General features: G+C 39.1%; 1 protein-coding gene across 1 annotated transcript in view; it reads left to right on the forward strand.

The window, feature by feature from the left end:
- TMEM132D (transmembrane protein 132D) overlaps positions 1–23,049 on the forward strand; it is an 885,684-nt gene that overhangs the window by 412,797 nt on the left and 449,838 nt on the right. The window contains exon 3 of the mRNA XM_052654940.1: positions 5,024–5,170. Within this exon, the coding sequence (XP_052510900.1) occupies positions 5,024–5,170 (147 nt within the window). The remainder of the gene's footprint in view (positions 1–5,023; positions 5,171–23,049) is intronic.

Genomic DNA, 23,049 nt, shown 5'->3' on the forward strand with positions numbered 1-23,049 from the left:
ATTAGAATAATGAATGATTGTGGACTATTAATTTTACAATAAATTTACTAAGTATGAGAAAACACAGTATATTTAATTCTGTTCCATAATTAATGAGGGAAGATAAGTAAGGAGACAGGGAGGAATTCAAAACAGCTTTATTTTGAACCAAAGGGGTTTTTTGGGCTATGAACCAATGAGAAGTGACAGGTTCGCCATCAGTTAATTGGAAAGGATTCCACTAACCAAATCCACAGCACTTGGAAGCATGTAGCATCCTTCTGTTACCCAGGATATGAGGGATGGGATGTGGAAGAGCAGAAATAGCAGGTGCACACCACAGCTCTGATCCCAGGCTGCTGGCTGTTTCAGCTGTTACTGGGTACTATATTTGAAACACACACAAGCACACATGTGCAGGCATGTGTGTATATGGGTATGTGTCTATATGTATATATAAATATATGCATATATGCATACATAATATTTGTTTATGTGTGTCCATATATATCTGTGTGTGTATATATAGATGGACTTCCTTGGTGACTTAGATGGTAAAGAATCTGCCTGCAATGCAGGAGATATATGTGTATATACATATGTGTGTGTGTATATATGTGTATCATGTTTCTGTATGTCTGTGTGTGTATCTGTGTGTGCATGCATGCATGTGTGTATATATGTGTGTTTATATTTGTGCTTGTGTATGTCACTGTGTGTATATATGAGTGTTTATGTGCATGTATGCATGTCTGTGTATGTCAATATGTGTGTATATACCTGTGTGTAAATGTGTGTGCATATATTTTCATGTATATATCTATGTGTATATACATGTATATTTGTGTGCACACGTGTGTATATATGTTGCTTGTGTATGTATGTGTGTGTGTACATGCATCTGTATATATTAAATGTGTATACAGATCTGTGTGTGTACGTGTCCATGTGTGTATATAAGATGTGTATATCTATGCGTTTATATTTGTGTGTATATTCGTGTATGTGTATTTATGTTTTTATGTGTATTTATATCTATCTATGGATATATTTGTGTGTGTATACCTATATAAATATAATAACTCTGTTATGTTTTTGAAATAAAATATACCCTTAAGCCAAGCAGAGTTTATTTATTCCAGTCCACAGTCCCTGTGCATTCTGTGGGGGGAAATTATGGCTTTTTCCCCAGCCACAACAGTAGACATACTATTAAACGTAAATATATAGTAAATGTCTTTGGAAATCAAGTGCTGTGTTTATCTCTATGTAGTGAAGCTGTCAGTGTAACCTGTATTTATTGAACCACAAGTAGATTATAAAACTTCCACTAATGAATGTAAGTAACCCAGTTGTCATCAACAAAAGAAGGAAGTAGCATTTGGTTCAGACCCAGCGGAGCCAAATTTCATGTGTTCTGAGGATCATCTTAATAGTTCCAAAACGCTGCTACTTACAGTGCTGAGATGAATGTTGCGAAATGATACACCCAACGCAAACCATATTCAGTGTGCACCGCAGATGTGTCTCTGAGAAACAACCAGTCTCGCTTCTTTCACACATTCGTTCTTGATGTTTGTACTCTATTCACTGACGTTTCTTGAGCAGGGACCTCTTGCCCAGTTCAGAACATCTGAAATATGCTATAGAAATGTGTCTTCTCTTATGAAAACATTCTGTGTCCACAAAGCACCATTTCTTAGTGCCCAGTGCTCAATTTCATAATCCCCCTTTAGAAATAATGCTACAAATTATAGCTTCGGGTAGCTGCACTGGAATTATTGGCAACAGATACTGGGTACTTGGTGGGTTAAATAAGCAACCATGTTCTTTCCTAAGAACTTAAAAATGATTCATTGGAGACACAGTATCTGAATTCCAAATAACCTACTTATGAATAAAATCTAAGAAAAATAAGAGCCTATTCTATAATCAGAAAAAGCTTAGGTACTAATAACTCCTGTATCACAAAAAGATTGCCAAATCCAAGTTGATGATGACCTATTTATTTAAAGTAAATTTGACTCAATAAAATTCCAGTGCGCAGTAATTGGAACAGCCCTTAGAATTCATCTTCATAGAATAGCAGCTGTCCGTAGTGAATTGAACTTCTTTTCATTGCCCATCTTGGTTGCTTACAATTTAAATAAGTTCCTGCAAGGCAGGAATCCTAGCTCGTGTCACCAGGTCAGATGGCTTCCTGGTCTGTGCATACAATCCCCAATTTATAAATGACTGCATTCAAAATGTTGGTTTCTACTTGGATTATTTATGACACAAAACATTGCTCTAGAAGCAATGCTATGCATGGCGCTCACCCAAAAATGCTGACTTCAGCCCTGGGGTTCAAATGTAAGAAGTGATTCCTCTTGTCTTTGTTAGATGAGGCAAAGTAGTATGTGTTTTGGGGTCCCCAGGACCACCCCTGAGTTTGATGACTTGTTGGGAAAACTCTAAGGACTCAGCGTACAGTCATAATTCGATTAAGATTTATTACAGCAAAAGGACACAAAGCGAGTTCAGCAAAAGGAAAAGAGACACGGGGTAGAGTCTCGGGGTACTAGGCACAAGCTTGGGAAAGTGCCCTTTCAGGGAGTTGTACAGGATGCCCTTCATCCCTCCAGCAACGAGTTATGACAACACGGATAAATAGTTGTCTCTCTGGAAAGCTCATCCAACGCTGGGAGCCAAGAATTTTTTACTGGGGGCAGGTCTCCTAGACACCACATGCCTGGCAGGCACAGTAACTTCAGACCACCAGAAAGAAAGATCAACTATATTGCTTGTACAAAAAATTTAGACTTAGTGAGCCCCTCTTATTAAAGAGTTGAGGAAACCCCTTTCAAAAATCCAGATACCAGAGGGCAACCTTGCCAGCATGCCTTTCTAGGGGGGCAGTCTCAGACCTGCTGTGTTTACTTTCTTTGCACAATCTGTGTTCAAGTTGTTTCTGTGGGAAATTGCAGTCTTAGTGCTTGCAGGCAAGTCTTTTCTCACCAAGCCCCATCCCTAAAAGTGGCATCTTTTCTTCTCGCTTTGCTCCTAATATTAGGGGTGACCTGGCTTGTCTCATCTGGTGACAAGAGTGAGGATTTTAGAGATGGAGAGTCAGAACCCACCTCTTTGCCTCTGTGTCATTACAGGTACCACAGCTATAAATCTGGGGAGCATACCTCTGGGGCTCCCCTCTTGGCAGCATCTTCCACCTGGTCACCCATCAGTCTGCCCCATTTGTCCCCTGGCCTTCTTGCTTCAGATCCATTTATGTTTTCCTCAAGGGACTAAGAAAAGAAGACACAACAGGAAGCATGACTCTTCCCAGCAGTTTGTGCATCCAACTGTTTGCGATTTATTGCATTGTCCTTTGACTATATCCTTTCCATTTCCTATATATTTATTCACTTGAAATCTCTTAGAGAAAAATAAGGGTGTATGAGGAAGCCAGTTCCACCATGCATCCTCTGCCTCTCTCATCCTGCTTCTCTGATATCTGGGGGAAAAATTTGGAAGCGGGTCATCTGTCCCTTTCCGTGAATGAATGAAAGAAGGAATGTGTGAATGGAAAGTGAAAGTGTTAGTCTCTCAGTCCTGTCTGACTCTTTGCGACCCCACGGACTGTAGCCCACCAGGCTCCTCTGTCCATGGAATTCTCCAGGCAAGAATACTGAAGTGGGTTGCCATTTCCTTCTCCAGGCAAGAGTACTGGAGTGGGTACCGTTCCCTTCTCAAAGGGGATCTTCCTGATCTAGGGATCAAACCCAGGTTTTCTTCATTGCAGGCAGATTCTTTACTGCCTGAGACACCAGGGAAGGAGAGAAATAATAAGCAGTCTGGTATGGAGGCCTCACCTACTTTCACAAATTTGTCATTAAGTCTGAGAAGATGTTAGATCTCAGGACAGTTACTGGCCAGTGTTGGCTAAGAAAGAAATCAACTGGCTCAAATAAGTGGCTTCAGCACAAGGAAGTTTTTTGTGATGCCAAGGAAAGCCCTGAGACTCGTTGGACCCACACTGTGATTCAGGAACTGTTTCAAATCCTGCATCACCTGCAGCCAGATCCCCTGGTTGCTCAGCTTCTCAGTGAAAATTAAAATGGTCCTGACCTCACAGGGCATACGTGGGAGTGAAATGGAATAAAACTGTCATGAACTCAGAAGAGCGCCCAGTTTGTGGAAAGGAATCGATAAGTGATAGTGATGATGATGGAATGATGGTCCTGGTGATGACAACGCTGATGATGAGGATGTTTTGGGAGGAACACAAGAGTAGAAGTCAGGCAGGGACTTCCCTGGCGGTCTAGTGCTTAAGGCTTTGCCTTCCAATGCAGGGGTTACGGATTCAATCCCTGGTTGGGAAGCGAAGATCCCATGGGTTTTTTTTGGCAGCCAAAAAAACAAAACATAAAACAGAAGCAATATTGCAGCAAATTCAATAAAGACTTAAAAAATAGTCCACATAAAAGAGATATTTAAAAAATAAAGGAATTAAGGCATGCCTCTGTACCCTGTCAGCATCTGTTTTCCTATGAACTAGCATGCTTCTCAAAACAGTCTGAGTGGCAGGGCCTGTCCTCCACCCTTGAACTTGGAACGATGTTTGGGAAATTAGATAATACAGAGGAAGGGTCCATCAGTACCTGGCATGAAAAAGGCATTCCAAAACTGTGCATTGATATTATTAATTCACTTTTGCAGTTTGAATGAATTTCTTTTTTCTATTTAATTTTGACAGTCTACAGGTATTCAAGTAATTTTTTTAAATTAAAGCCATCCACTATCAGAATATTATTTCTTTATGTGACCAGTCCTTGCCTGTGTCACTGTTCTGTTTCTAGCTCTTCTGTTAAAGGAAAGAATGACCAGGAGAAAAACTGAGGATGGATGGATTGGAATGGAATTGCCAATGTGTGATTAAATTCTATTAAACATGGGGTTACACCTGCCAGGCGACCATGTGCCATTAAGTGCTGGGTGTCCCCAGAAGCAGAGGTAACCCAGGGATGCCCCACCGGCGTCTCAGCTGTGCACTTGCTGTCTCCAACAGGGTAAAGGTGATGAAAGGCATGAACATCATTGGGGTGAGAGCCAGCAGCCCTTCCGTGTGGGAAGTCAAGGAGAGCACAGATTACGCTGGGAAGTACACACCTGCTGTCATTGTTTGTCAGAAGAAATCGGCTGGCTCAGAAAAAAGGTGAGTCCCCACGGCCTGCCATATATTCAGATTATCAGTGACGCGGCCTCCTTTTTCCCCAAATCGTTAACAGCCACTTTCACTGTGGTTTGCATTTGCTGTGCGTCTGTATTATTAGTGCTGCTAGGTAAGATGGATGAAATCCTTCATTTGGAAAAAGGTGAGCTATTATTCACGGTGGATCTGCTCACAGTCCCAGTGCAGCTCTGGGTCACCTGCAGGGACTACTCCATGCAGATGGAGTTTATCTCCAAATGATGTTACACGGCAACACAACCTCTTTCTAATCTGTACGATTAGGGAAAATGGAAAGTCTGGGCAGCTCTGATAAAATGGCCCATTTTGCAAGTGTTCCAAACAAGAGTTTCTCGAGAAAGCAAACAAACAAACAAGTAAAGCTGGTAGATTTCCTGGCCTGAAAAGGTGCCTTCCACATTTGCCATGTCATTTAAATATAATGCAAGGATTGCATTTTGTGTGGGCATTTTCTGATGGGCATGTGAACAATCTGCTGTGGAATTATAGGGAATTGTGACTCTGTCTCTGATACTCACCAAAGGAGAAACAGTCGATTCACAGCTGGGCAGAGAGACTTGGAAACTCAGTGGTTCTTGATTTATTTCTGTTTCCTGAAACCTCATTTGTGATTCCGGAGAAGGCAGTGGCAGCCCACTCCAGTACTCTCGCCTGGAAAATCCCATGGACTCAGGAGCCTGGTAGGCTGCAGCCCATGCGGTCGCTAAGAGTTGAACACAACTGAGTGACTTCCCTTTCATTTTTCCTTTCATGCATTGGAGAAGGAAATGGCAACCCACTCCAGTGTTCTTGCCTGGAGAATCCCAGGGTCGGGGGAGCCTGGTGGGCTGCCGTCTATGGGGTCACACAGAGTCTGACATGACTGAAGCAACTTAGCAGCAGCAGCAGCATTATGATTCCAAAATATTTCTGGTCTGGTCACCTAGTTTTGCCACTTTGGGGTTGGTTGATTTTTTTTTGTTCATTGTATTACCGGCAATTGAAATAATAATAAATGGCCCAACCATACCTATACAGCATTATTTCTGGAGTCAGTTTTTTAAACTTCCTAGCTCCATGTTTAGAGAAAGTTTATTTTCCATTGTTTATTCTAATATAGAGGTCATGAATCTCAGCTGATGTGTACTTTGCCTTTGGGGATTTATTTCCAAAGAGCATTTGATGTGAATTTGGGGGTGCCATGATATGGATTTCCCTCCACAGTTCTGTTTCACGTGGGTGCTCTGAGATTTGGGTTATCAGCTGTCAAGCTCTGTCAAGACTTTCCTCTTGTGACCAGTGTTTCGAGAATTTTTTTTCTTGAAGATTTGCTTGTAGAGGACATGAGAGCAGAGAAGAAGAGATCTCTATCTGAGTTCTGCCCTAAGTCCTTACGTAGTAATGGTCTGCCACCTGGAGTACCTTTAAGAACTTATAAATAAGGTCACATCCAAAAGTGTCTGTGCCAGTGACGTGGTTTGGGAAGTAAGGTGCCAGCTCCCTTAAGGGTTTCCTTTGTGTTGTAATGTTAGCAAAAATTAGGAGGATAGATAGGTAGGTAGATGAATAATGATAGATAAACAATAAATAGATGATAGTTAGATAAATAATAGATAATGCGATGGATGGATGGGTAGATAGATAAATGATACATATACAGATAGATATATAGACAGACATAAATTTTTTTCTTTACCAGAAAGTTGCAGGAGTCTGGGGGAGACTTGGGAGAAACCCAACCAAGGTGCTTTTTTTCCTTCTTGTTTCTTCTTGCCATTTACTGTATGGATTAGTGGGAGTAGCGGTGATTGTAGTGTTATGTATGAAATGCAGAGATTGAGTCATTTGAAACGTATTATTGACTTTCCGGCTAAACATTCATTCAGTCTGTCTTGGGCATGGAGAAATTAAGGCAACTTTCCAAGAGAAGCTCATTCCCATTAAGATGTAAGGTGTAAGCTGCCTTTTTATGCATCAACTAAGGCATTCCCAAGGGGCTTTAACACTTCCTCAGATGAAACAGAAAATCAACAGCTCTAGGACATATCGAAACTTACAAATGTATGGTGCTTGCCATTTTTCCCCCTTTCATCTGTATCAGTATCTTCTTTAAGAAACAAATTCACTGAATGGACTGCCAAGCTACTCCTTCACAGTTCTGATATCACATGCCACTAATTATGGAGACTATTCCTTATCCATTTGTAGATTCTGATATCAGTTTTCTATTTCCTACTATGGGTCTAGATGATGAAAGAAAGCATATGGACTAATATAGACATTCAGCTGCTGCTGCTGCCAAGTCGCTTCAGTCGTGTCCGACTCTGTGCGACCCCATAGACGGCAGCCCACCAGGCTCCCCCGTCCCTGGGATTTCCCAGGCAAGAACACTGGAGTGTTTTGCCATTTCCTTCTCCAATGCATGAAAGTGAAAAGTGAAAGTGAAGTCTCTCAGTCGTGTTCGACTCTTAGCAACCCCATGGGCTGCAGCCTACCAGGCTCCTCCGCCCATGGGATTTTCCAGGCAAGAGTACTGGAGTGGGGTGCCATTGCCTTCTCTGATAGACATACAGAAACACACATAACTCTATATCTTTAATATGTTATATTTGTGTACATATATCGACTAATATATGTATGTGCACATGCAGTATATTACGTGTCTTTATAATATGTCACATATATAGTATATGTATATAGGACATATAAGGGATATAGGTGTTTCAGTATCTACATCTATACATGACATACTTATGTGTATTTGTGTATGTCTGCATGAGTACATATGCTTTCTTTCATCATCTGGACCCATAGTAGGAAACAGAAAAGTATGTTATGATGCAGAGGTTTATTCAGTGTTTTTCACTCTACTTGTTACACTACAGCCAGGAAGGCTTTGCTTAATGAGGAAGGTGTAGAATGCATGCTCTTTTAGATGCAAAACCACACCGGTCTGGTTGGTAGCTGTTTCCAGACCCTACAGCAACATGTGTTACATGTGAGAGTCTCCATGAATATTCCTTTAGTGACATCCTAGAATTAGACTATATCTCCATTACTTTGTGTATTACGATGCAAATCTATAAGTACACATACTGAATAGTCTCTGACATACCTGTTCATATCAAGTAACGTGCACAACAGTATATGCATTGATGACCTATTGGGGGAAACCCAGAAAAGGACACTTTTTCAGCAGAGGGACTGGCAACTGTTAGTTCTTTTGGAATGAGCTGGGAAGTTGGGGAAGAAAGCTGAATGTAAATTACTTTTTACTGTGAGCCATTTGGACTATGATTTTTTTTAATATGTGCATGTATTACCATTTAATATTATGTATATAGTTAAAACAGACTTTTCTGAATAAGATGTATTCATTTCTATGTTCAACTTTTATTCTCCCTTTAAATTCTTTTTATTTTGCTTCTGTCTTTATGAAGTCAAATGCAGAAGAATCATGGTCCACTCTTGGGGGTAGTGAGCACACCAGAAGATCCGTTTCCTTTTCCTTGAAGGATAATTGGAGAGCATATGATGGATTGGATGCTTTCATGTTAATAGGTTTTGGTTCAGGAGCAGTTTTGCTTTATACATTCTCCCTACTCTCTTTGAATGTTTTTCAGTTATTCTTTTTTTTTTCTTTTGAAAAAAAGAAAAAAATTAAACTTTATTTATTTACTTATTTTGGCTACGCTGAGTCTTAGTTGCAGCATGAGGGATCTCTGTTGTGTCATGTGGGATCTTTCGTTGTGGGGCAGGGATTCTCTAGTTGCAGCTCATGGGCTTTTCTGCCCCATGGCATGTAGGATCTTAGTTCCCTGACCAGGAATCGAACCCATGTCCCCTACATTTCAAGGTGGATTCTTAACCACTGGACCATCAGGAAAATGCATCAGTTATTCTTAGAGTCAGAGTCAGATCATAAAGATGCACAAGAGTCAGTCTTAATGAACTTGAGAGTCATGGGTTGTGAATTGCTAATAATTTACCATGGACTGTGAAGATGCATTAATGAAGTTAAGTTCCTGTGACAGGTGTAATTTTATGGATTAAGGAGATGCTTGTCTAGTGATAAACTCAACAGGAGTAAGTGAAGATCTCTTATCTAAGTTGAAATACATCCTTCATTTTTTTTAAAGAACTGTGGTTGTTCAAAGCTTTATCATCACAGTATTAACATATGAATACTACCCACAGCTATCAGATCTGTTTTGACTAAGCATTGCCAGCAAATATTATGGAACAGAAGGAGAATAACTAATTACGCTCCATCCATCGAATTCCATTTGGCATTTTCTAAATCTTGCTCACTCTAGCACTTTGTAAACTTAGATAAATGTGTAACAAAAGTCATGTATTTTTTTATTTCTTTGCTCTTCTTTGCATAGATGAGTGTTTTCCAAAGTTTGCCATAGTTTCTATTTAAATGATTTTAGGTGTATAAAGAAGAAGGATCAAATAAACTTAAATGACAGAAATGTGTGTGTTTTCCAGTTATCCAGCAAGACTTCTAATTGAAGAGAAATTCATCTCTTTTAGGGGCTAATATGTCTTAAAAGTCTCTGTCCTTTGTTAATAGATTATAGACAAGCAAGAGTACATAGTTAGGCTTAATCCTTTCTCATGATTATCCATTTACTTCATAAGATACTGCTTTTCCATTTATTATAGGTAATTTTGTTACAACTTCATGCTCATTCTGCTTGCCACATGACAGGACAGTAAATTGATGAATGAGTTGTTGGGGAAAAAGATAGTGACTTTATTCAGAAAGCCAGCAGACTGAGAAGATGGTGGACTAGTGTTACAAAGAATCATCTTACCTGTGTTAAAATTCAGGCTTCTTTTATACTAAAAGGGGAGGGGGGGTGTTGACTGTTGCATACTCCTTGGTGCAGGAATCCTTTGTTCTTGGAACTATCCATGTAAGTCAGGTCGCAACCTTACAGTCCATTCTGCAACCTTTTAATCTCTATAAAGTATTAAAGCTTTAAAGATCAGAGCCTTGAGAATGGGCTATGCTGTATATTTCAGGCTATAGGCAAATTCTTAAACTTGTAGCAAAAGCAATAGTGCACAGAAGTTAAAGTAAAAATAAAGAGATCCAATATGGAGTCAGATTTGTTCTTCCCTGTTACAATATGTTTCATTTTAAAATAAATATAGCTTAAGTAATAGCATGAAGTACCATAAATACAAAGTAATATTTAAAGGATACACAGATATATGATCATGAATGTATGTTCAAAAAACATATGCTGGCATGATAAATCCATCTCATAACACTTATTAGGATTAAGTTTGATAATTTAATGAATGTGGTGGATTCATGTCAATGTATGGCAAAACCAATACAGTATTGTAAAGTAAAATAAAGTAAAAATTAAAATTAAAAAAATTAAATTAAATTAAAAAAATATTCTTGGCAAAATAATAGGTTGGCAACCATATGTTAAGTCACTACTTAGTTCATGGAAACAAAGTCTCAGAACTGAGAAATTGAACTGTTGAGAATATATTATATTCAGTTCTTTAATTAAAGCATGTAACTGAGGCAAAAAAGAATAATAATAATTTAATGAATGACTTACTAAAAATAAAATGACTTAAGTAAAAATTTACTTCTCTGTCTCATAGGAGAAACCGTGATACAGGAATGCCATAGATGGCCTGGCAACTCCTCAGTACCATCAGGGTCCCAGGCACCTATTTTTCTTTAACATCATGTTTATGCATGATTCTTATCCTCATAGATTAAGATGGCTGCTGGAGTGCCAGTCATCATACCTGCATTGGAGGCTAAAAAAAAAACCAAAAAAACTGACAGAAAAGAGCCTTCTCCACTGGATCAGTTCCATTTGAATAACTTTTCTAGAAACTTATGCCAGCCTCCAGTACTCTCCTGCTTCTCACTGGTCAGGACTTAATAACACGGCCTAACCAGACTTCAAAGAGAAGTGAGAAACATCATGTGTTACAGGCATTAGTATACTTAAGTCAGAATCAGTTTTCTGCTCCAAAGAGAAAAGTGGACTGGATGGGTTAAGGGACCAGAAACCTTGATCTCAGCAGTTTATAAAAGAGTAAATCTTGTGGGATTTCCAATAGGACGATGGAAAGGACATGATACCTAACCATTCCTTTCATTCTGCCAGATTCCCATGGAAATTTTCAGCTATTGTATTTTAAATAGATAAATAACAAGGTCTTACTGTATAGCACAGGGAGCAAGGTTAAATACCATGTAATAAACTATAATGGAAAATAATATGAAAAAGGATATATACATGTACACATATATATGTCTATATATGTATATGAATCACTTTGCTGTACACCAGAAACTAACATACCATTATAAATCAGCTATACTCCAATTAAATAAATAAGTACATACATATAGGAAAAAGTTACCATGCATATGTTAGAAATGTACAGACATATTCGTGAAAAGTACAAGACTGGATTGAAGGAAGACACCAAGATTGCCAATCTCAATTATGCATTAGGGTATATATGTATACTTATGGCTGATTCATGTTGAGGTTTCAAAGAAAACAGCAAAATTCTGTAAAGCAATTATCCTTCAATAAAAAATAAATTAATTAAAAAAAAGAAAAGGACCAGGAATGTGAGTAGAGGAGATGCAGGCGCACACACACACAAATCAAGACTATCTCCTAATATTGACAGCAGGTGCTGGTACAGGTGGGCATGAACATGTCAAAGCCAGTAAGATTTCCTCTTTGGACTGGTAACAATAAAAGGCAGTTACTGGACGAGGAGCACACTTTTGGAGCAGGTACTCAAGCAGGCGGAAAACCCATGAGTGTGTGTGCTCAATTCCTCAGTCGTGTCTGACTCTTTGTGATCCCATGGACTGTAGCCTGCCAGGCTCCTCAGTCCATGGAATTTTACAAGCAGGAGTACTGGAGTGGGTTATCATTTTCTACTCCAGGGGATGTTCCCGACTTGATCTCAAGTCTCTTGTGTCTTTTGCATTGGCAGGTGGATTCATTACCACTGCACCACTTGGAAAGCTGCAGAAAACCCATAGGCATTTAAAAATATCACCTCAAGAAATTTGGGAAACATTCTTAAAAATCAGAGACAGAAACAGAACTTTGTGCATGAAATAGGGGTAATTTTAAACACTGACCAGTGGTCTCAGATTCTAAATAAGCATGATATCATCAAAGACAGATGAAGCCAGCAAGGAGAAAAAGTCTGTGAGGTAAGAAAGATGGAATGAGAAACTCAGTGACTTTTGGACTTGCTACTGGAGAAAATGCAATCAGGGACTTCCCTGGTGGTCCAGTGGTTGAGACTCTGCCTTCTAATGCAAGGCGTACAGGTTCGATCCCTAGTCATGGAGCTAAGAGTCCACGTCTCATGCCAAAAAAACTGAAACATAAAAAGAAGCAGTATTGTAAAAGATTCAATAAAAACTTTAAAAATGGTGTACATTTTAAAAAATTCTTAAAATAAAAAAAATAAAGTCAGTGAACTTGATAGAAAACTTTGGGAGAAAGAATTTCAGAAGACAGAATAAAAGAACTGAAAATAAGAAAGAAATCCCTAAAAACCAATCAAACAAGACTATATAGAAAGAATGACCACAGGTAGAGCTGAAGATAACCTGTTACCATAAGGTCTGGCACTACCGGTTCTACACCCAAGAGAACTGAAAACAAATGTCCACACAAAAACTATGCACAAACATGTTCACAGCAGCATTTTTATCACAGCTAATAGATGAGCAGATAAACACATGATCTATCCGTGCAAAGGGATGCAAGGAAGTCTACTCTGCTCTGTGGTAACTGAAATGGGAAGGAAATTTTAAAAAGGTGGGGGGACGAAATATATGTATACCTCTCACTTTCCTATACAGCAGAAACTGATACAACATTGTAAACCAAAAATACTCCAATAAAATTGTTTTTAAAGGAAGAAGGTGGATTAGTGGTTGCCTGGGAAGGGGAGAATGGAGAGATTTTGGTCATGAATATGGGGCTTCTTTTGGAGGTAATAAAAAATACTCTAAAATTAGAAAGTGCTGAGGTTTGTTCAGGGCTTCACAGCTGGTGCTAGTGGTAAAAAACCTGCCCACCAATGTGAAAACCGTAAGAGATGCAGGTTCGATCCCTGAATCAGAAGGATTCTCCTGGAGGAGGGCATGGCAACTTACTTCAGTATTGTTGCCTGGAGAATCCCCATGAACAGAGGAGCCTGATAGGCTATAGTCCATGGGGTCTGAAAGAGTTGGACAGGACTGAAGCAGCTTTAGTATACATGCACACATGCTGGTTGTTCAACTAAAAACCTCTGGATGGTAAATGTTAAAGCAGTGACTTTTATAGTATATGAATTATATCTTGGTAAATCTGCTATAAAGTCAGTTGATTACAAAAAAGCTAATGAGATAAGACCAATTTTATCAATAAATATAGGAGAGGGAAAATTTAGCAGATATTCAATCAGGATGTTGCCACATGGCAACATTAATTGTGATTCATAATGTCCCCTTCATTGACTCAGTATGTATTTCTGAAAATTCCCGTGGTGAACATAAAATTTTTTAAATTAGGAAAATAACAGATATGGAAAACTAACAATAAAAAATAAAGTTGTAATGCACTGTGGCTAAGAAAATTGTTTAATAGAGTCTGTACATCTCTCTTGTCATTGTGCAGTGGAATATTGACAGTTTAGCAATACCTTATTCCTCTGCTGACTTGTCCAAATTTGAAGCTGGAAGGAGCTGGCCCTTCTTTTTCACTCCAGGCAAAAATCTTGTAATAGAGATGCTGTAGATAGGTTAAAAATATTCAGTTTTGCTTTAGAAAGCAAAGTTTTAATGATTGCAATTTACTGCTACTTGACAATGTCAGGATGACAGATCAAGTGATAGAAATAAAAAGATCTTTTTTTTATTAATGTAATGATTTGATTAGAGTTATTTTCTAGCAATTTCTCTCCGGCAAGGCAATTCAGGTCTTCTGACATCCAGAACTTGAGTTTAACAACAAGACCTGAGACAATGGTATAAAGTTATCAAAATTTTATGTCTTTCTTGTGGAAAGTGTGATTTTTTTTTTGATGCCTTAAATGCTTTCAGTATCCTTATTGTTGGCTGTTATGGATTATAATAGTAATACATATTACCACCTGAATGATAATTCTTTCACAAAGAGTAGAAATGATACAGAGGTAAGTTACATGAAATCTAATATTCATTGCTCATTTTTATCCCAGCCTTCTTGCAGTTCACCAAAGAGGCAACAAAAGGTTAAACATCTTGTTTTGTAACAGCAACCCTATCAATGTCAGCCTTCACTGGACAGTTGTAAGAATCTCATGTAATCCTAAACATGAACAGACACACTTTGAAATAATCAAGAATACATACCTGGATTTCCCTGGTGGCCAAGTGGTTAAGAATCAACTTTGCAAAGCAGGGGACATGGATTCAATCCTTAGTCTAAGAAGATCCCACAGGCCATGGGGCAACTAAGCCCATACACCACAACTATGGATACCTGCATACCCTAAAACCCGTGCCCTGCAACAAGAGAAGCCACCGCAATGAGAAGCCCTCTTACTGCAGCTAGAGAATAGCCCCTATTCACCACAACTCGAGAAAGCCTGTGTGCAGCAATGAAGACCCAGGGCAGCAAAATAAATAAATAAATAAATAAATATATGTATGTATGTATTTTAAAAAGAACACATACCCAAGTTCTCCTTGATCATGAAAGATTTTGCTTTATTTCCATAGCCTAACTGAAAATTCCTCAATATACCAGATGAATTATGTTAGTTGTACATGGAGCTTAAATTGCATATGGAGCTTCATACTTGAGTATGAAGAAAGTTTTCCCCCTGTCTTTATTATTTTTTGTATTTTATGTTGGACTATAGTTTATTTACAGTGTAGTGTTAGTTTCAGGTGTGGACCATAGTGATTTAGTTATTTGTGGTGGTTGTTTAGTTGCTCAGTCATGTCTGACTCTTTGTGACCCCATGAACTGCAGCAGCAAGTCTTTCCTGTCCTTCACTATCTACCGGAGTTTGCTCAAACTCGTGCCCATTGAGTCAGTGAAGCCATTCCAACCATCTCATCCTCTGTTGGCCTCTTCTCCTCTTGTCCTCAGTCTTTCCCAGCATCAGGGTCTTTACTTATGAGCCGGCTCTTCGCTTCACCTGGCCAAAGTATTGGAGCTTCAGCTTCAGCACCAGTCCTTCCGAAGAATATTCCAGGTTGATTTCCTTTAGGATTGACTGGCTTGATCTCCTTGCTGTCCAAGGAACTCTCAAGAGTCTTCTCCAGCGCCACAGTTTGAAAGCATCATGTCTTCAGTGCTCAGCCTTCTTTATGGTCTAACTCTCATATCTATACATAACTACTGGAAAAATCAGAGCTTTGACTATATGGATCTTTGTCCTAATTATATTGGCAAAACTAAGATACAAATAATGAAATATTTTTCTGAGAATGAGGAAGAACACAGAATCCTCATACCCCATTGGAGGAATTATAAAATAGTTCGTCCTCCTTGGAGAAATACTTGTCAGTATCCAGCTATTGACTTTAATTATTTTTTTTTTTTTACTGAAATATAGTTGATTTATAATGTGTTACTTTCACTATGGTGCTAGAGAAGACTCTTTAGAGTCCCTTGGATAGCAATGAAATCAAGCCAGTCAATCCTAAAGGAAATCAACCCTAAATATTCACTGGAAAAGCTGATCCTGAAGCGGAAGCTCCAGTACTCTGGCCACCTGATATGAAGAGCTGACTCATTGGAGAAGAGCTTGATGCTGGGAAAGACTGAGGGCAGGAGGAGAAACGGGCAACAGAGGATGAGATGGTTAGATAGGATCACTAACTCAATAGACATGAGTTTGAGCAAACTCAGGAAGATAGTGAAGGACAGGGAAGCCTGGTGTGCTGCAGTCCGTGGTGTTGCAAAGAGTCAGACAGTACTCAGCGATTAAACAACAATAGCAACTTTCACATGTACAGCAAAGTTATACATATATATATTCTTTTTTCATATTCTATTCTAAGTTATTACAAGATATTGAATATAGTTTCCTGTGCTATACAGTAGGTTTTTAGTCACAGACAACAAATTTATGGTTACTAAAGGGGAAAGGTGGGGGGAGTGATAAATTAGGAGGTTGAGATAAAAAGAAACACTCTACCATACGTAAAATAGATCATCAACAGGGACCTACTGGCTACTGATGCATGTTTAAAATATGCATCCATGTGACCCTGAAAGGACAAGTCTAGATACTTCTCCAGATAAACACTTAGTCATGGATATGGAGAGATGGGTACGGGAGTGTTCATTATTGCATTTTTGAAAAATAGCTAACTGTTAAAAGCAGCCTGAATATCCATCAAAAGATAAGTTGATTTTAAAATTGTACATTTATCTAATTGAAATCTATGCAGCAATAAGACAACAATTATGAAGAATTACCTACGTATAATTATTAATGAATGTTTATTAACGTTCATTTTGATAGGCCAGGGTTCTTGGCTTCCTTAATCAATAAAAATGGATAAGAGGCCAAACAAAAAATTCAAGCAAGGCTTCAGTGAGGCCCCTGCTGTAGCAGGAGGGAGCGAGAACAAGTAACAGGCTCCCATGTTCACTCCTGGAGGGCATGAGAGCTGTTTCCTTATAAGAGGTGAGAATAGGGGTGTATCCAGGGGTCTAGCTGGAGAGGTTGCTGAGATGCCTCAACAGATGAGTAGATAAAGAAGTTGCGATACATATACACAAGGAAACATTACTTGACTATAAGAATGCATTTGAATCCATTCTAATGAGGTGTATGAACCTAGAACCTATTACAGAGTGAAGTTAAGTCAGAAAGAGAAAGATATCGTATATTGACATATTTATATGGAGTTTAGAAATATGGTACTGATGATCCTATTTGCAGGGCAGCAGAGATCACACAGATGAAAAACACAGACTTACAGTCACAGTGGAGAGGGAGAGGGTGGGATGACTTGGGAGAGTAGTATTGAAACATATACATTACCATATACAACATAGACAGCCAGTGGGAATCTGCTGTATGAAGCAGGAAACCACAACCCGGGGCTCTGTGACAACCTAGAGGTGTGGGATGGGGAGGATGTGGGAAGGGGCTTTACGAGGGCAGGGACATATGTATATCTATGGCTAGAATTGATGCTTTTCAACTGTGCTGTTGGAGAAGACTCTTGAGAGTCCCTTGGACAGCAAAGAGATCAAATAAGTCATTCCTAAAGGAAATCAGTCTTGACTATTCATTGGAAGGACTGTGAAGCTGAAGCTCCAATACTTTGGCCACCTGATATGAAGAACTGACTCATTGGAAAAGAACCTGACACTGGGAAAGATTGACGGCAGAGGATGAGATGGTTGGATGGCATCACAGACTCGATGAACATGAGTCTGAGCAAGCCCTGGGAGGCGGTGATGGACAAGGAAGCCTGGCATGCTGCAGCCCATGGAGTCACAAAGAGTCGAACAGAACTGAGAGACTGAACTGATGGCTGATTCATGCTGATGTATCGTAGAAGCCATCACAATATTGTAAAGTAATTTTCTTCCAACTAAAAATAAAATAAATAACATGTAGTATGATTCCACTCAAGTCATTCTATCTGTATTAATCTGGATTAATACAGATATAAATGGGATGAGCCATGGCTGCTTCTTAAAAGACCAACCATTGAAAGATAACCCAGAGGAAAGTGTGTGAGGGTGTCAGGCAGGCATCATGGAGGGAAGAGCTTTAAGATTTTCCTAAAATAGCATCCGAGTTGTGTCCCTGGAAAGGTAAGCTTATTCGTATCACTTCCTCTAGAAACACATGGACTGAGAGAGGAGGCAGCAATCCTTCACGCCCATGGCATTACAGTGAAGAAAAATGATGAGCCCAGTTCCCTATGAATTTATACCTGGGGCTGACTCATTTACCACTTCCTGACACATACACCATCTTATTACGTGGTCGCAGCGGGGAGTGTGAGATTTGCCTTAATGTACCCTTGTGTGGCTTTACTTTTATTACATCCAATATTTGATATTTAACATCTCCCGTTTCCAAGTAGAGTACCAAGCTTAGAATTAAATTATTAAATACCCACTTTCGGCAGAGAACAATGTGAGTTACTGCTGTACATCTTTACTGGAGAATCTGCCTTTGTTTTGGGTAGGATATCCAGGGCGCTGTAATAAAAAAATGCCAACTCTTTTCTCTGCTAGAGCTACACAAATGCACCATAAATAATAACCTAATAGCAGCAATAATTATATGATGCCACTGGCTGGTGTTCATCAGAATATTTCATAAGCACACTCCAGGGTTGTAGATCATGGCTAATGTTGGGTTGCTCTGGGTTAGTGATTTCACAAAGTCCTACCAAGCTGCTATATATTGCCTCTTCCTTCACCGAAATGATGAAAAATGTCTGCAGTAGCAGAAGTATCTGGTGTGACATGTAACATCCCATCAAGAAAACCATGGGCTAATATTTGTCTTCAATATTAAATTTAAATAGTAAATTAAATGCAGTATTAAATAGTAAATTTTTGAACTTGAAACTTCATTGGATATGTGTGTGTACACATGTGTATGTGTGTGTCTACATACACAAATTCGTAGTCCTTAGTGTCCTTCCTTCCAAACATGGAGAACATTATCAGTAGAAGTCTTATAGGGAAAAAAAAAACCAAGTCTGTATCTACACTGATATGTATATATCTGTATATCTTTATCTCTGTGTCTGTATTTTCATATATATCCATACTGACAACTTATCTATACATGTCTAAGTTTATAATTACACATGTATGCATAATTAATATGCATCATGCAAAAAATAAAATTATTTTTATTTTGAAAGGGTCATGAGCTTTTGTAATCAAATTTGTTTTGCTAAGTATCCATTGCAAAAATGGTGCACAGATTTCTGCATAACTTAGATGTTTTCTAGGGGCCAAGTTCTTTGGGAAAGTCTTTTTTTTTTTTTTTTTTTTTGATCATTTACCTGTATGAGCCTCCACAGTCCCTGATCTGTGCATTCATCCTCTGTGACAAGCCTTTGCTGTCAGCACCCTACCAAGCCTCTCAGAATTCCCAGGTTTTCCCTGTGTGCTTAGCTGGAAGAAGCAAATGCTGTATTTGGATTATCTGTTTTCTTGAGGGCCTGGGGAGCAGTTTAGAAAGATAATAGTATTTCATGGAACATTAAAAAAGAAACAAAAGAAAAATTATGGGATCCATCCAAAGAAGCTTTATTTACAGTCCAACTGTGAAAAGTATCATCTTGTTTCTTATGTTCTAAAAATTTCACTCTGATTATTGTATTTTTAGCTAGGATGTCTTATTTTATTTTTAAGAGCACATGTTTTGGATTTGCTATCATTTCTAAACTCGTCTTTTTCTGACAGCTCTCATCTTCCATGCTGGGTGCCAGTTTAAAAAGTTTCTTTGGTAACTTATTAGTCTTCTAACCCTGGTGATTGATTTGGTCAGCAGTTAGTCTGGTGGGCCTTGTCGTCTTTGTAATGGTGCTTTAGCTGAGACATAGTTGGAAAAATTAGTTGATGAGGCATGGGACTTTATATTCCTACCTAGAGCTCTTAAAAAAAACAACAGTTTTTGTTATAAATTATGTAACATAAAATTCACCCATTTTAAGTGTGCAGTTAAATGAATTTTAGAAAAAAAATTTTTTACTCAGTCATCTTGTTTAAGAAGACTTCCATCTGTGGAAAAAGTCCCTTTTTACCAATTTTCCATGAAACCCCACTTCTTCCCCAATTTCAAGCAACCACTTGTCTCATTTCTGAATCCATAATTTTGCTTTTTCCGTAATAGCTCAAGTCAGAAACAATCCAGATATGTATAAACTGGTGAGTGGATTAAAAGCTGTGCTACACTTTAGCAATGGAATGCTAAGTCACTTCAGTCGTGTCCGACTCTGTGCGACCCCATAGACAGCAGCCCGCCAGGCTCCCTCGTCCCTGGGATTCTCCAGGCAAGAACACTGGAGTGGGGTGCCATTTCCTTCTCCAAGCAATGGAATACTACACAGCAATGAAAAGGAAGTGGCCATTGATGCATGAAAAAATATGGTTAGGGAATCCCCTGATGGTCCAATGTTTAGGACTCTGTGCTCTTACCACAAAGGGCTCAGGGTTCAATCCCAGGTCAGGCAACTAAGATCCCACAAGCCATGAAGTGTGGCAAAAAAAAAAAAAAAAAAAGATTAAAAAATCAAACAAAAAACCTGGATAAAACTCTGGAGTATTATGCTGATTGGAAGGAGCCAGTCACATGAGATGACCTATTCTATGAGTCCATTTACAATAAATTCTCCATAACTGCAGGTTCCACATCCACAAATTCAACCAACTGTAGATCAAAAGTATCCTTTTTAAATTCAAGAAAGTTCCAAAAAAGCAAAATTTTAATTTGCTCGCACCAGCAACTGTGTACATAGCATCTATATTGTATCTACAACTCTTCACGAAACATTTGCTCTGTATTAAGTATGGTGAGTAACTAGAAATGATTTAAAGTATATAAGAGGATGTGTAGATTATATGCAAATGCCACACTGTGTATGTAAAGGGATATGAGCATCTCAGAGTTTGGTAGCCTCAGGGATGGTGGTGGGAACTAATCCCTATAGATATTGAGGAATGACTATATGTATGTGTATATACAGGCTTCCTTGGTAGCTCAGTAAAGAATCCTCCTGCATTGCAGGAGACCCAGGTTCAATCCCTGGTTCAGGAAGATCCCCTGGAGAAGTGAATGGCTACCCACTTCAGCATTCTTGCCTGGGAAATCCCATGGACAGAGGAGCCTGGTGGGCTACAGTCCATGGGGTCGCAAAGAGGCAGACACAACTGAGCAACTAATACTTTCACTTCACTTTTTCATATATATTTGTGTGTGTGTGTGTATGTGAGTTTTTGTGTGTGTGCTCAATTGTGTCCTCTCTGTGACTCCATTGACTGTAGCCCACCAGGCTTCTTTGTCCATGGGATTTCCCAGGCAAGAATACTGGAGTGGGTTTTGCCCTTTCCTTCTCCAGGACATCTTCCCTACCTAGGGATCGAACCTGCATCTCTTGTGTTCCTGTATTGTCAGGTGGATTCTTTACCACTGAGCAGCAGGGAAGTCCACAGGAACAACCCCTGGAGAAGGAAATAGCAATCCGCTTGATTTTTCTTGCCTGGGAAATCCCATGGACAGAGGAGCCACGGGACTTGGGGGCTTCAGTTCATGGGGTTGCAAAGCGTCAGACATGACTGAAGAGCTGAGCACACACCCAATCATCAGGAGAAGAAATGACCCACTGACCAGCCATTCTAATTACAGGCGATATGAAAAGCTTTCATCTCACTATTCTGAAGAGGTTTGTTTCTTTAAACAAAAGATGCCAATCAATAAATGCAGGGAACTCTAGATCATTCATCTTTGTCATAAAGGTAGATCCCAGTCTCTATATCATAGAAATGAGATGCGAAGGATGACTTTAACTCACACTGCAAAGTCAGTGATCCCTTTCCTGTATAATCTGAAGTCTGAAATATTTTGGAAGAAAAAAATGTCTGTTTTTTTTTTTTTTCAGTTGTAGACAGAATACCTATAGAGGATGTAATTGTATTAGGACCAATTTCAATGTGCAAAAATCACATGGGAACTGCCTAAACATACCAAGGTTTTCTTTCAATTCAGTCGACATCAGTTTTTGTCATGGGTGTTGTGTTTGTCTATAGCCACTCAGCGTTTTGCTTGTGAAACTCTTGAAGTCTGAGATACTTGCTAAATGTGGTTTAGATTACACACTCCTGGAGCCAAATGGAACGTGGATGAGAGAAGCACTTTGCGTGGTGTGCAGGTGCTTGTTATAACAAATCCTCTCAGAGAAAGCCTGTGTGAAGTCCTAGGGAAGAAATGAGACAGCACAGGCTCCTGAAGGGGCTACGTGGAGAGAATGAATGTCAGTATTAAATACCATGAGAAGTTGGAGGAATGAAGATGTTTGTCAACATGCACACCTTCATGGTTGTGTGCGTAGACTTTTATTTTACATCTTTCAAAATATTTTTTATTGTATGTGTTTCCTTAATAAAACCCTGGAAAGGAACTTCCCTGCTGGTCCAACGGCTAAGATTCTGCACTCCTGACGCAGGGGGCCTGGGTTCAATCCCTGGTCAGGGAACTAGATCCTACATGCCACAACTGAAGATTTCACATGCCACAGCCAAGATCAGGAGCGGCCAAATAAATAAATAAGTATTTTTAAATAGCTCTGAAAAGAAAGACTCGCAGCATGTCTGATAAGTACTATGCTTTTAAGTAAGTGTGAAGGGCAGAATATGTTTTGAAATCTCTTTTACAAATACAGTGTGATATGAAGATCACCATGACTTCGGGTGCTTGAAGTTACCATCATTACTATTTTGCTTGTTGCCTACATTCATTTTTGAAGGATATGCTAAATTTCAGTTCAAGACTGAATTAATTAATTAATTTGAAGGTACATTTTTCTATTCCAGCACCCCTGAATTTCATCTCCTTGAGTACTCTATTAATGAATGACCCTTCCTTAAAAGGAGTTTAGGGAAATCCCTGGTGATCCAGTGGCTGAGAATCTGCCTTGCAGTGCAGGGGACTTGGGTTTGATTCCTGGTTGGGAAACAAAGATCCCACATGCCTCAGAGAAACTAAACCTGCATGTGGCAACTACTGTATCTGAGAACCGCAACTAGAAAGTTCGTGTGTTACAACGAAATATTGTGCATGACACAACAAAGATAACGAGGGCC

Source organism: Budorcas taxicolor, chromosome 17 (assembly GCF_023091745.1).
Source record: "Budorcas taxicolor isolate Tak-1 chromosome 17, Takin1.1, whole genome shotgun sequence".
Classification (NCBI taxonomy): Eukaryota; Metazoa; Chordata; class Mammalia; order Artiodactyla; family Bovidae; genus Budorcas; species Budorcas taxicolor.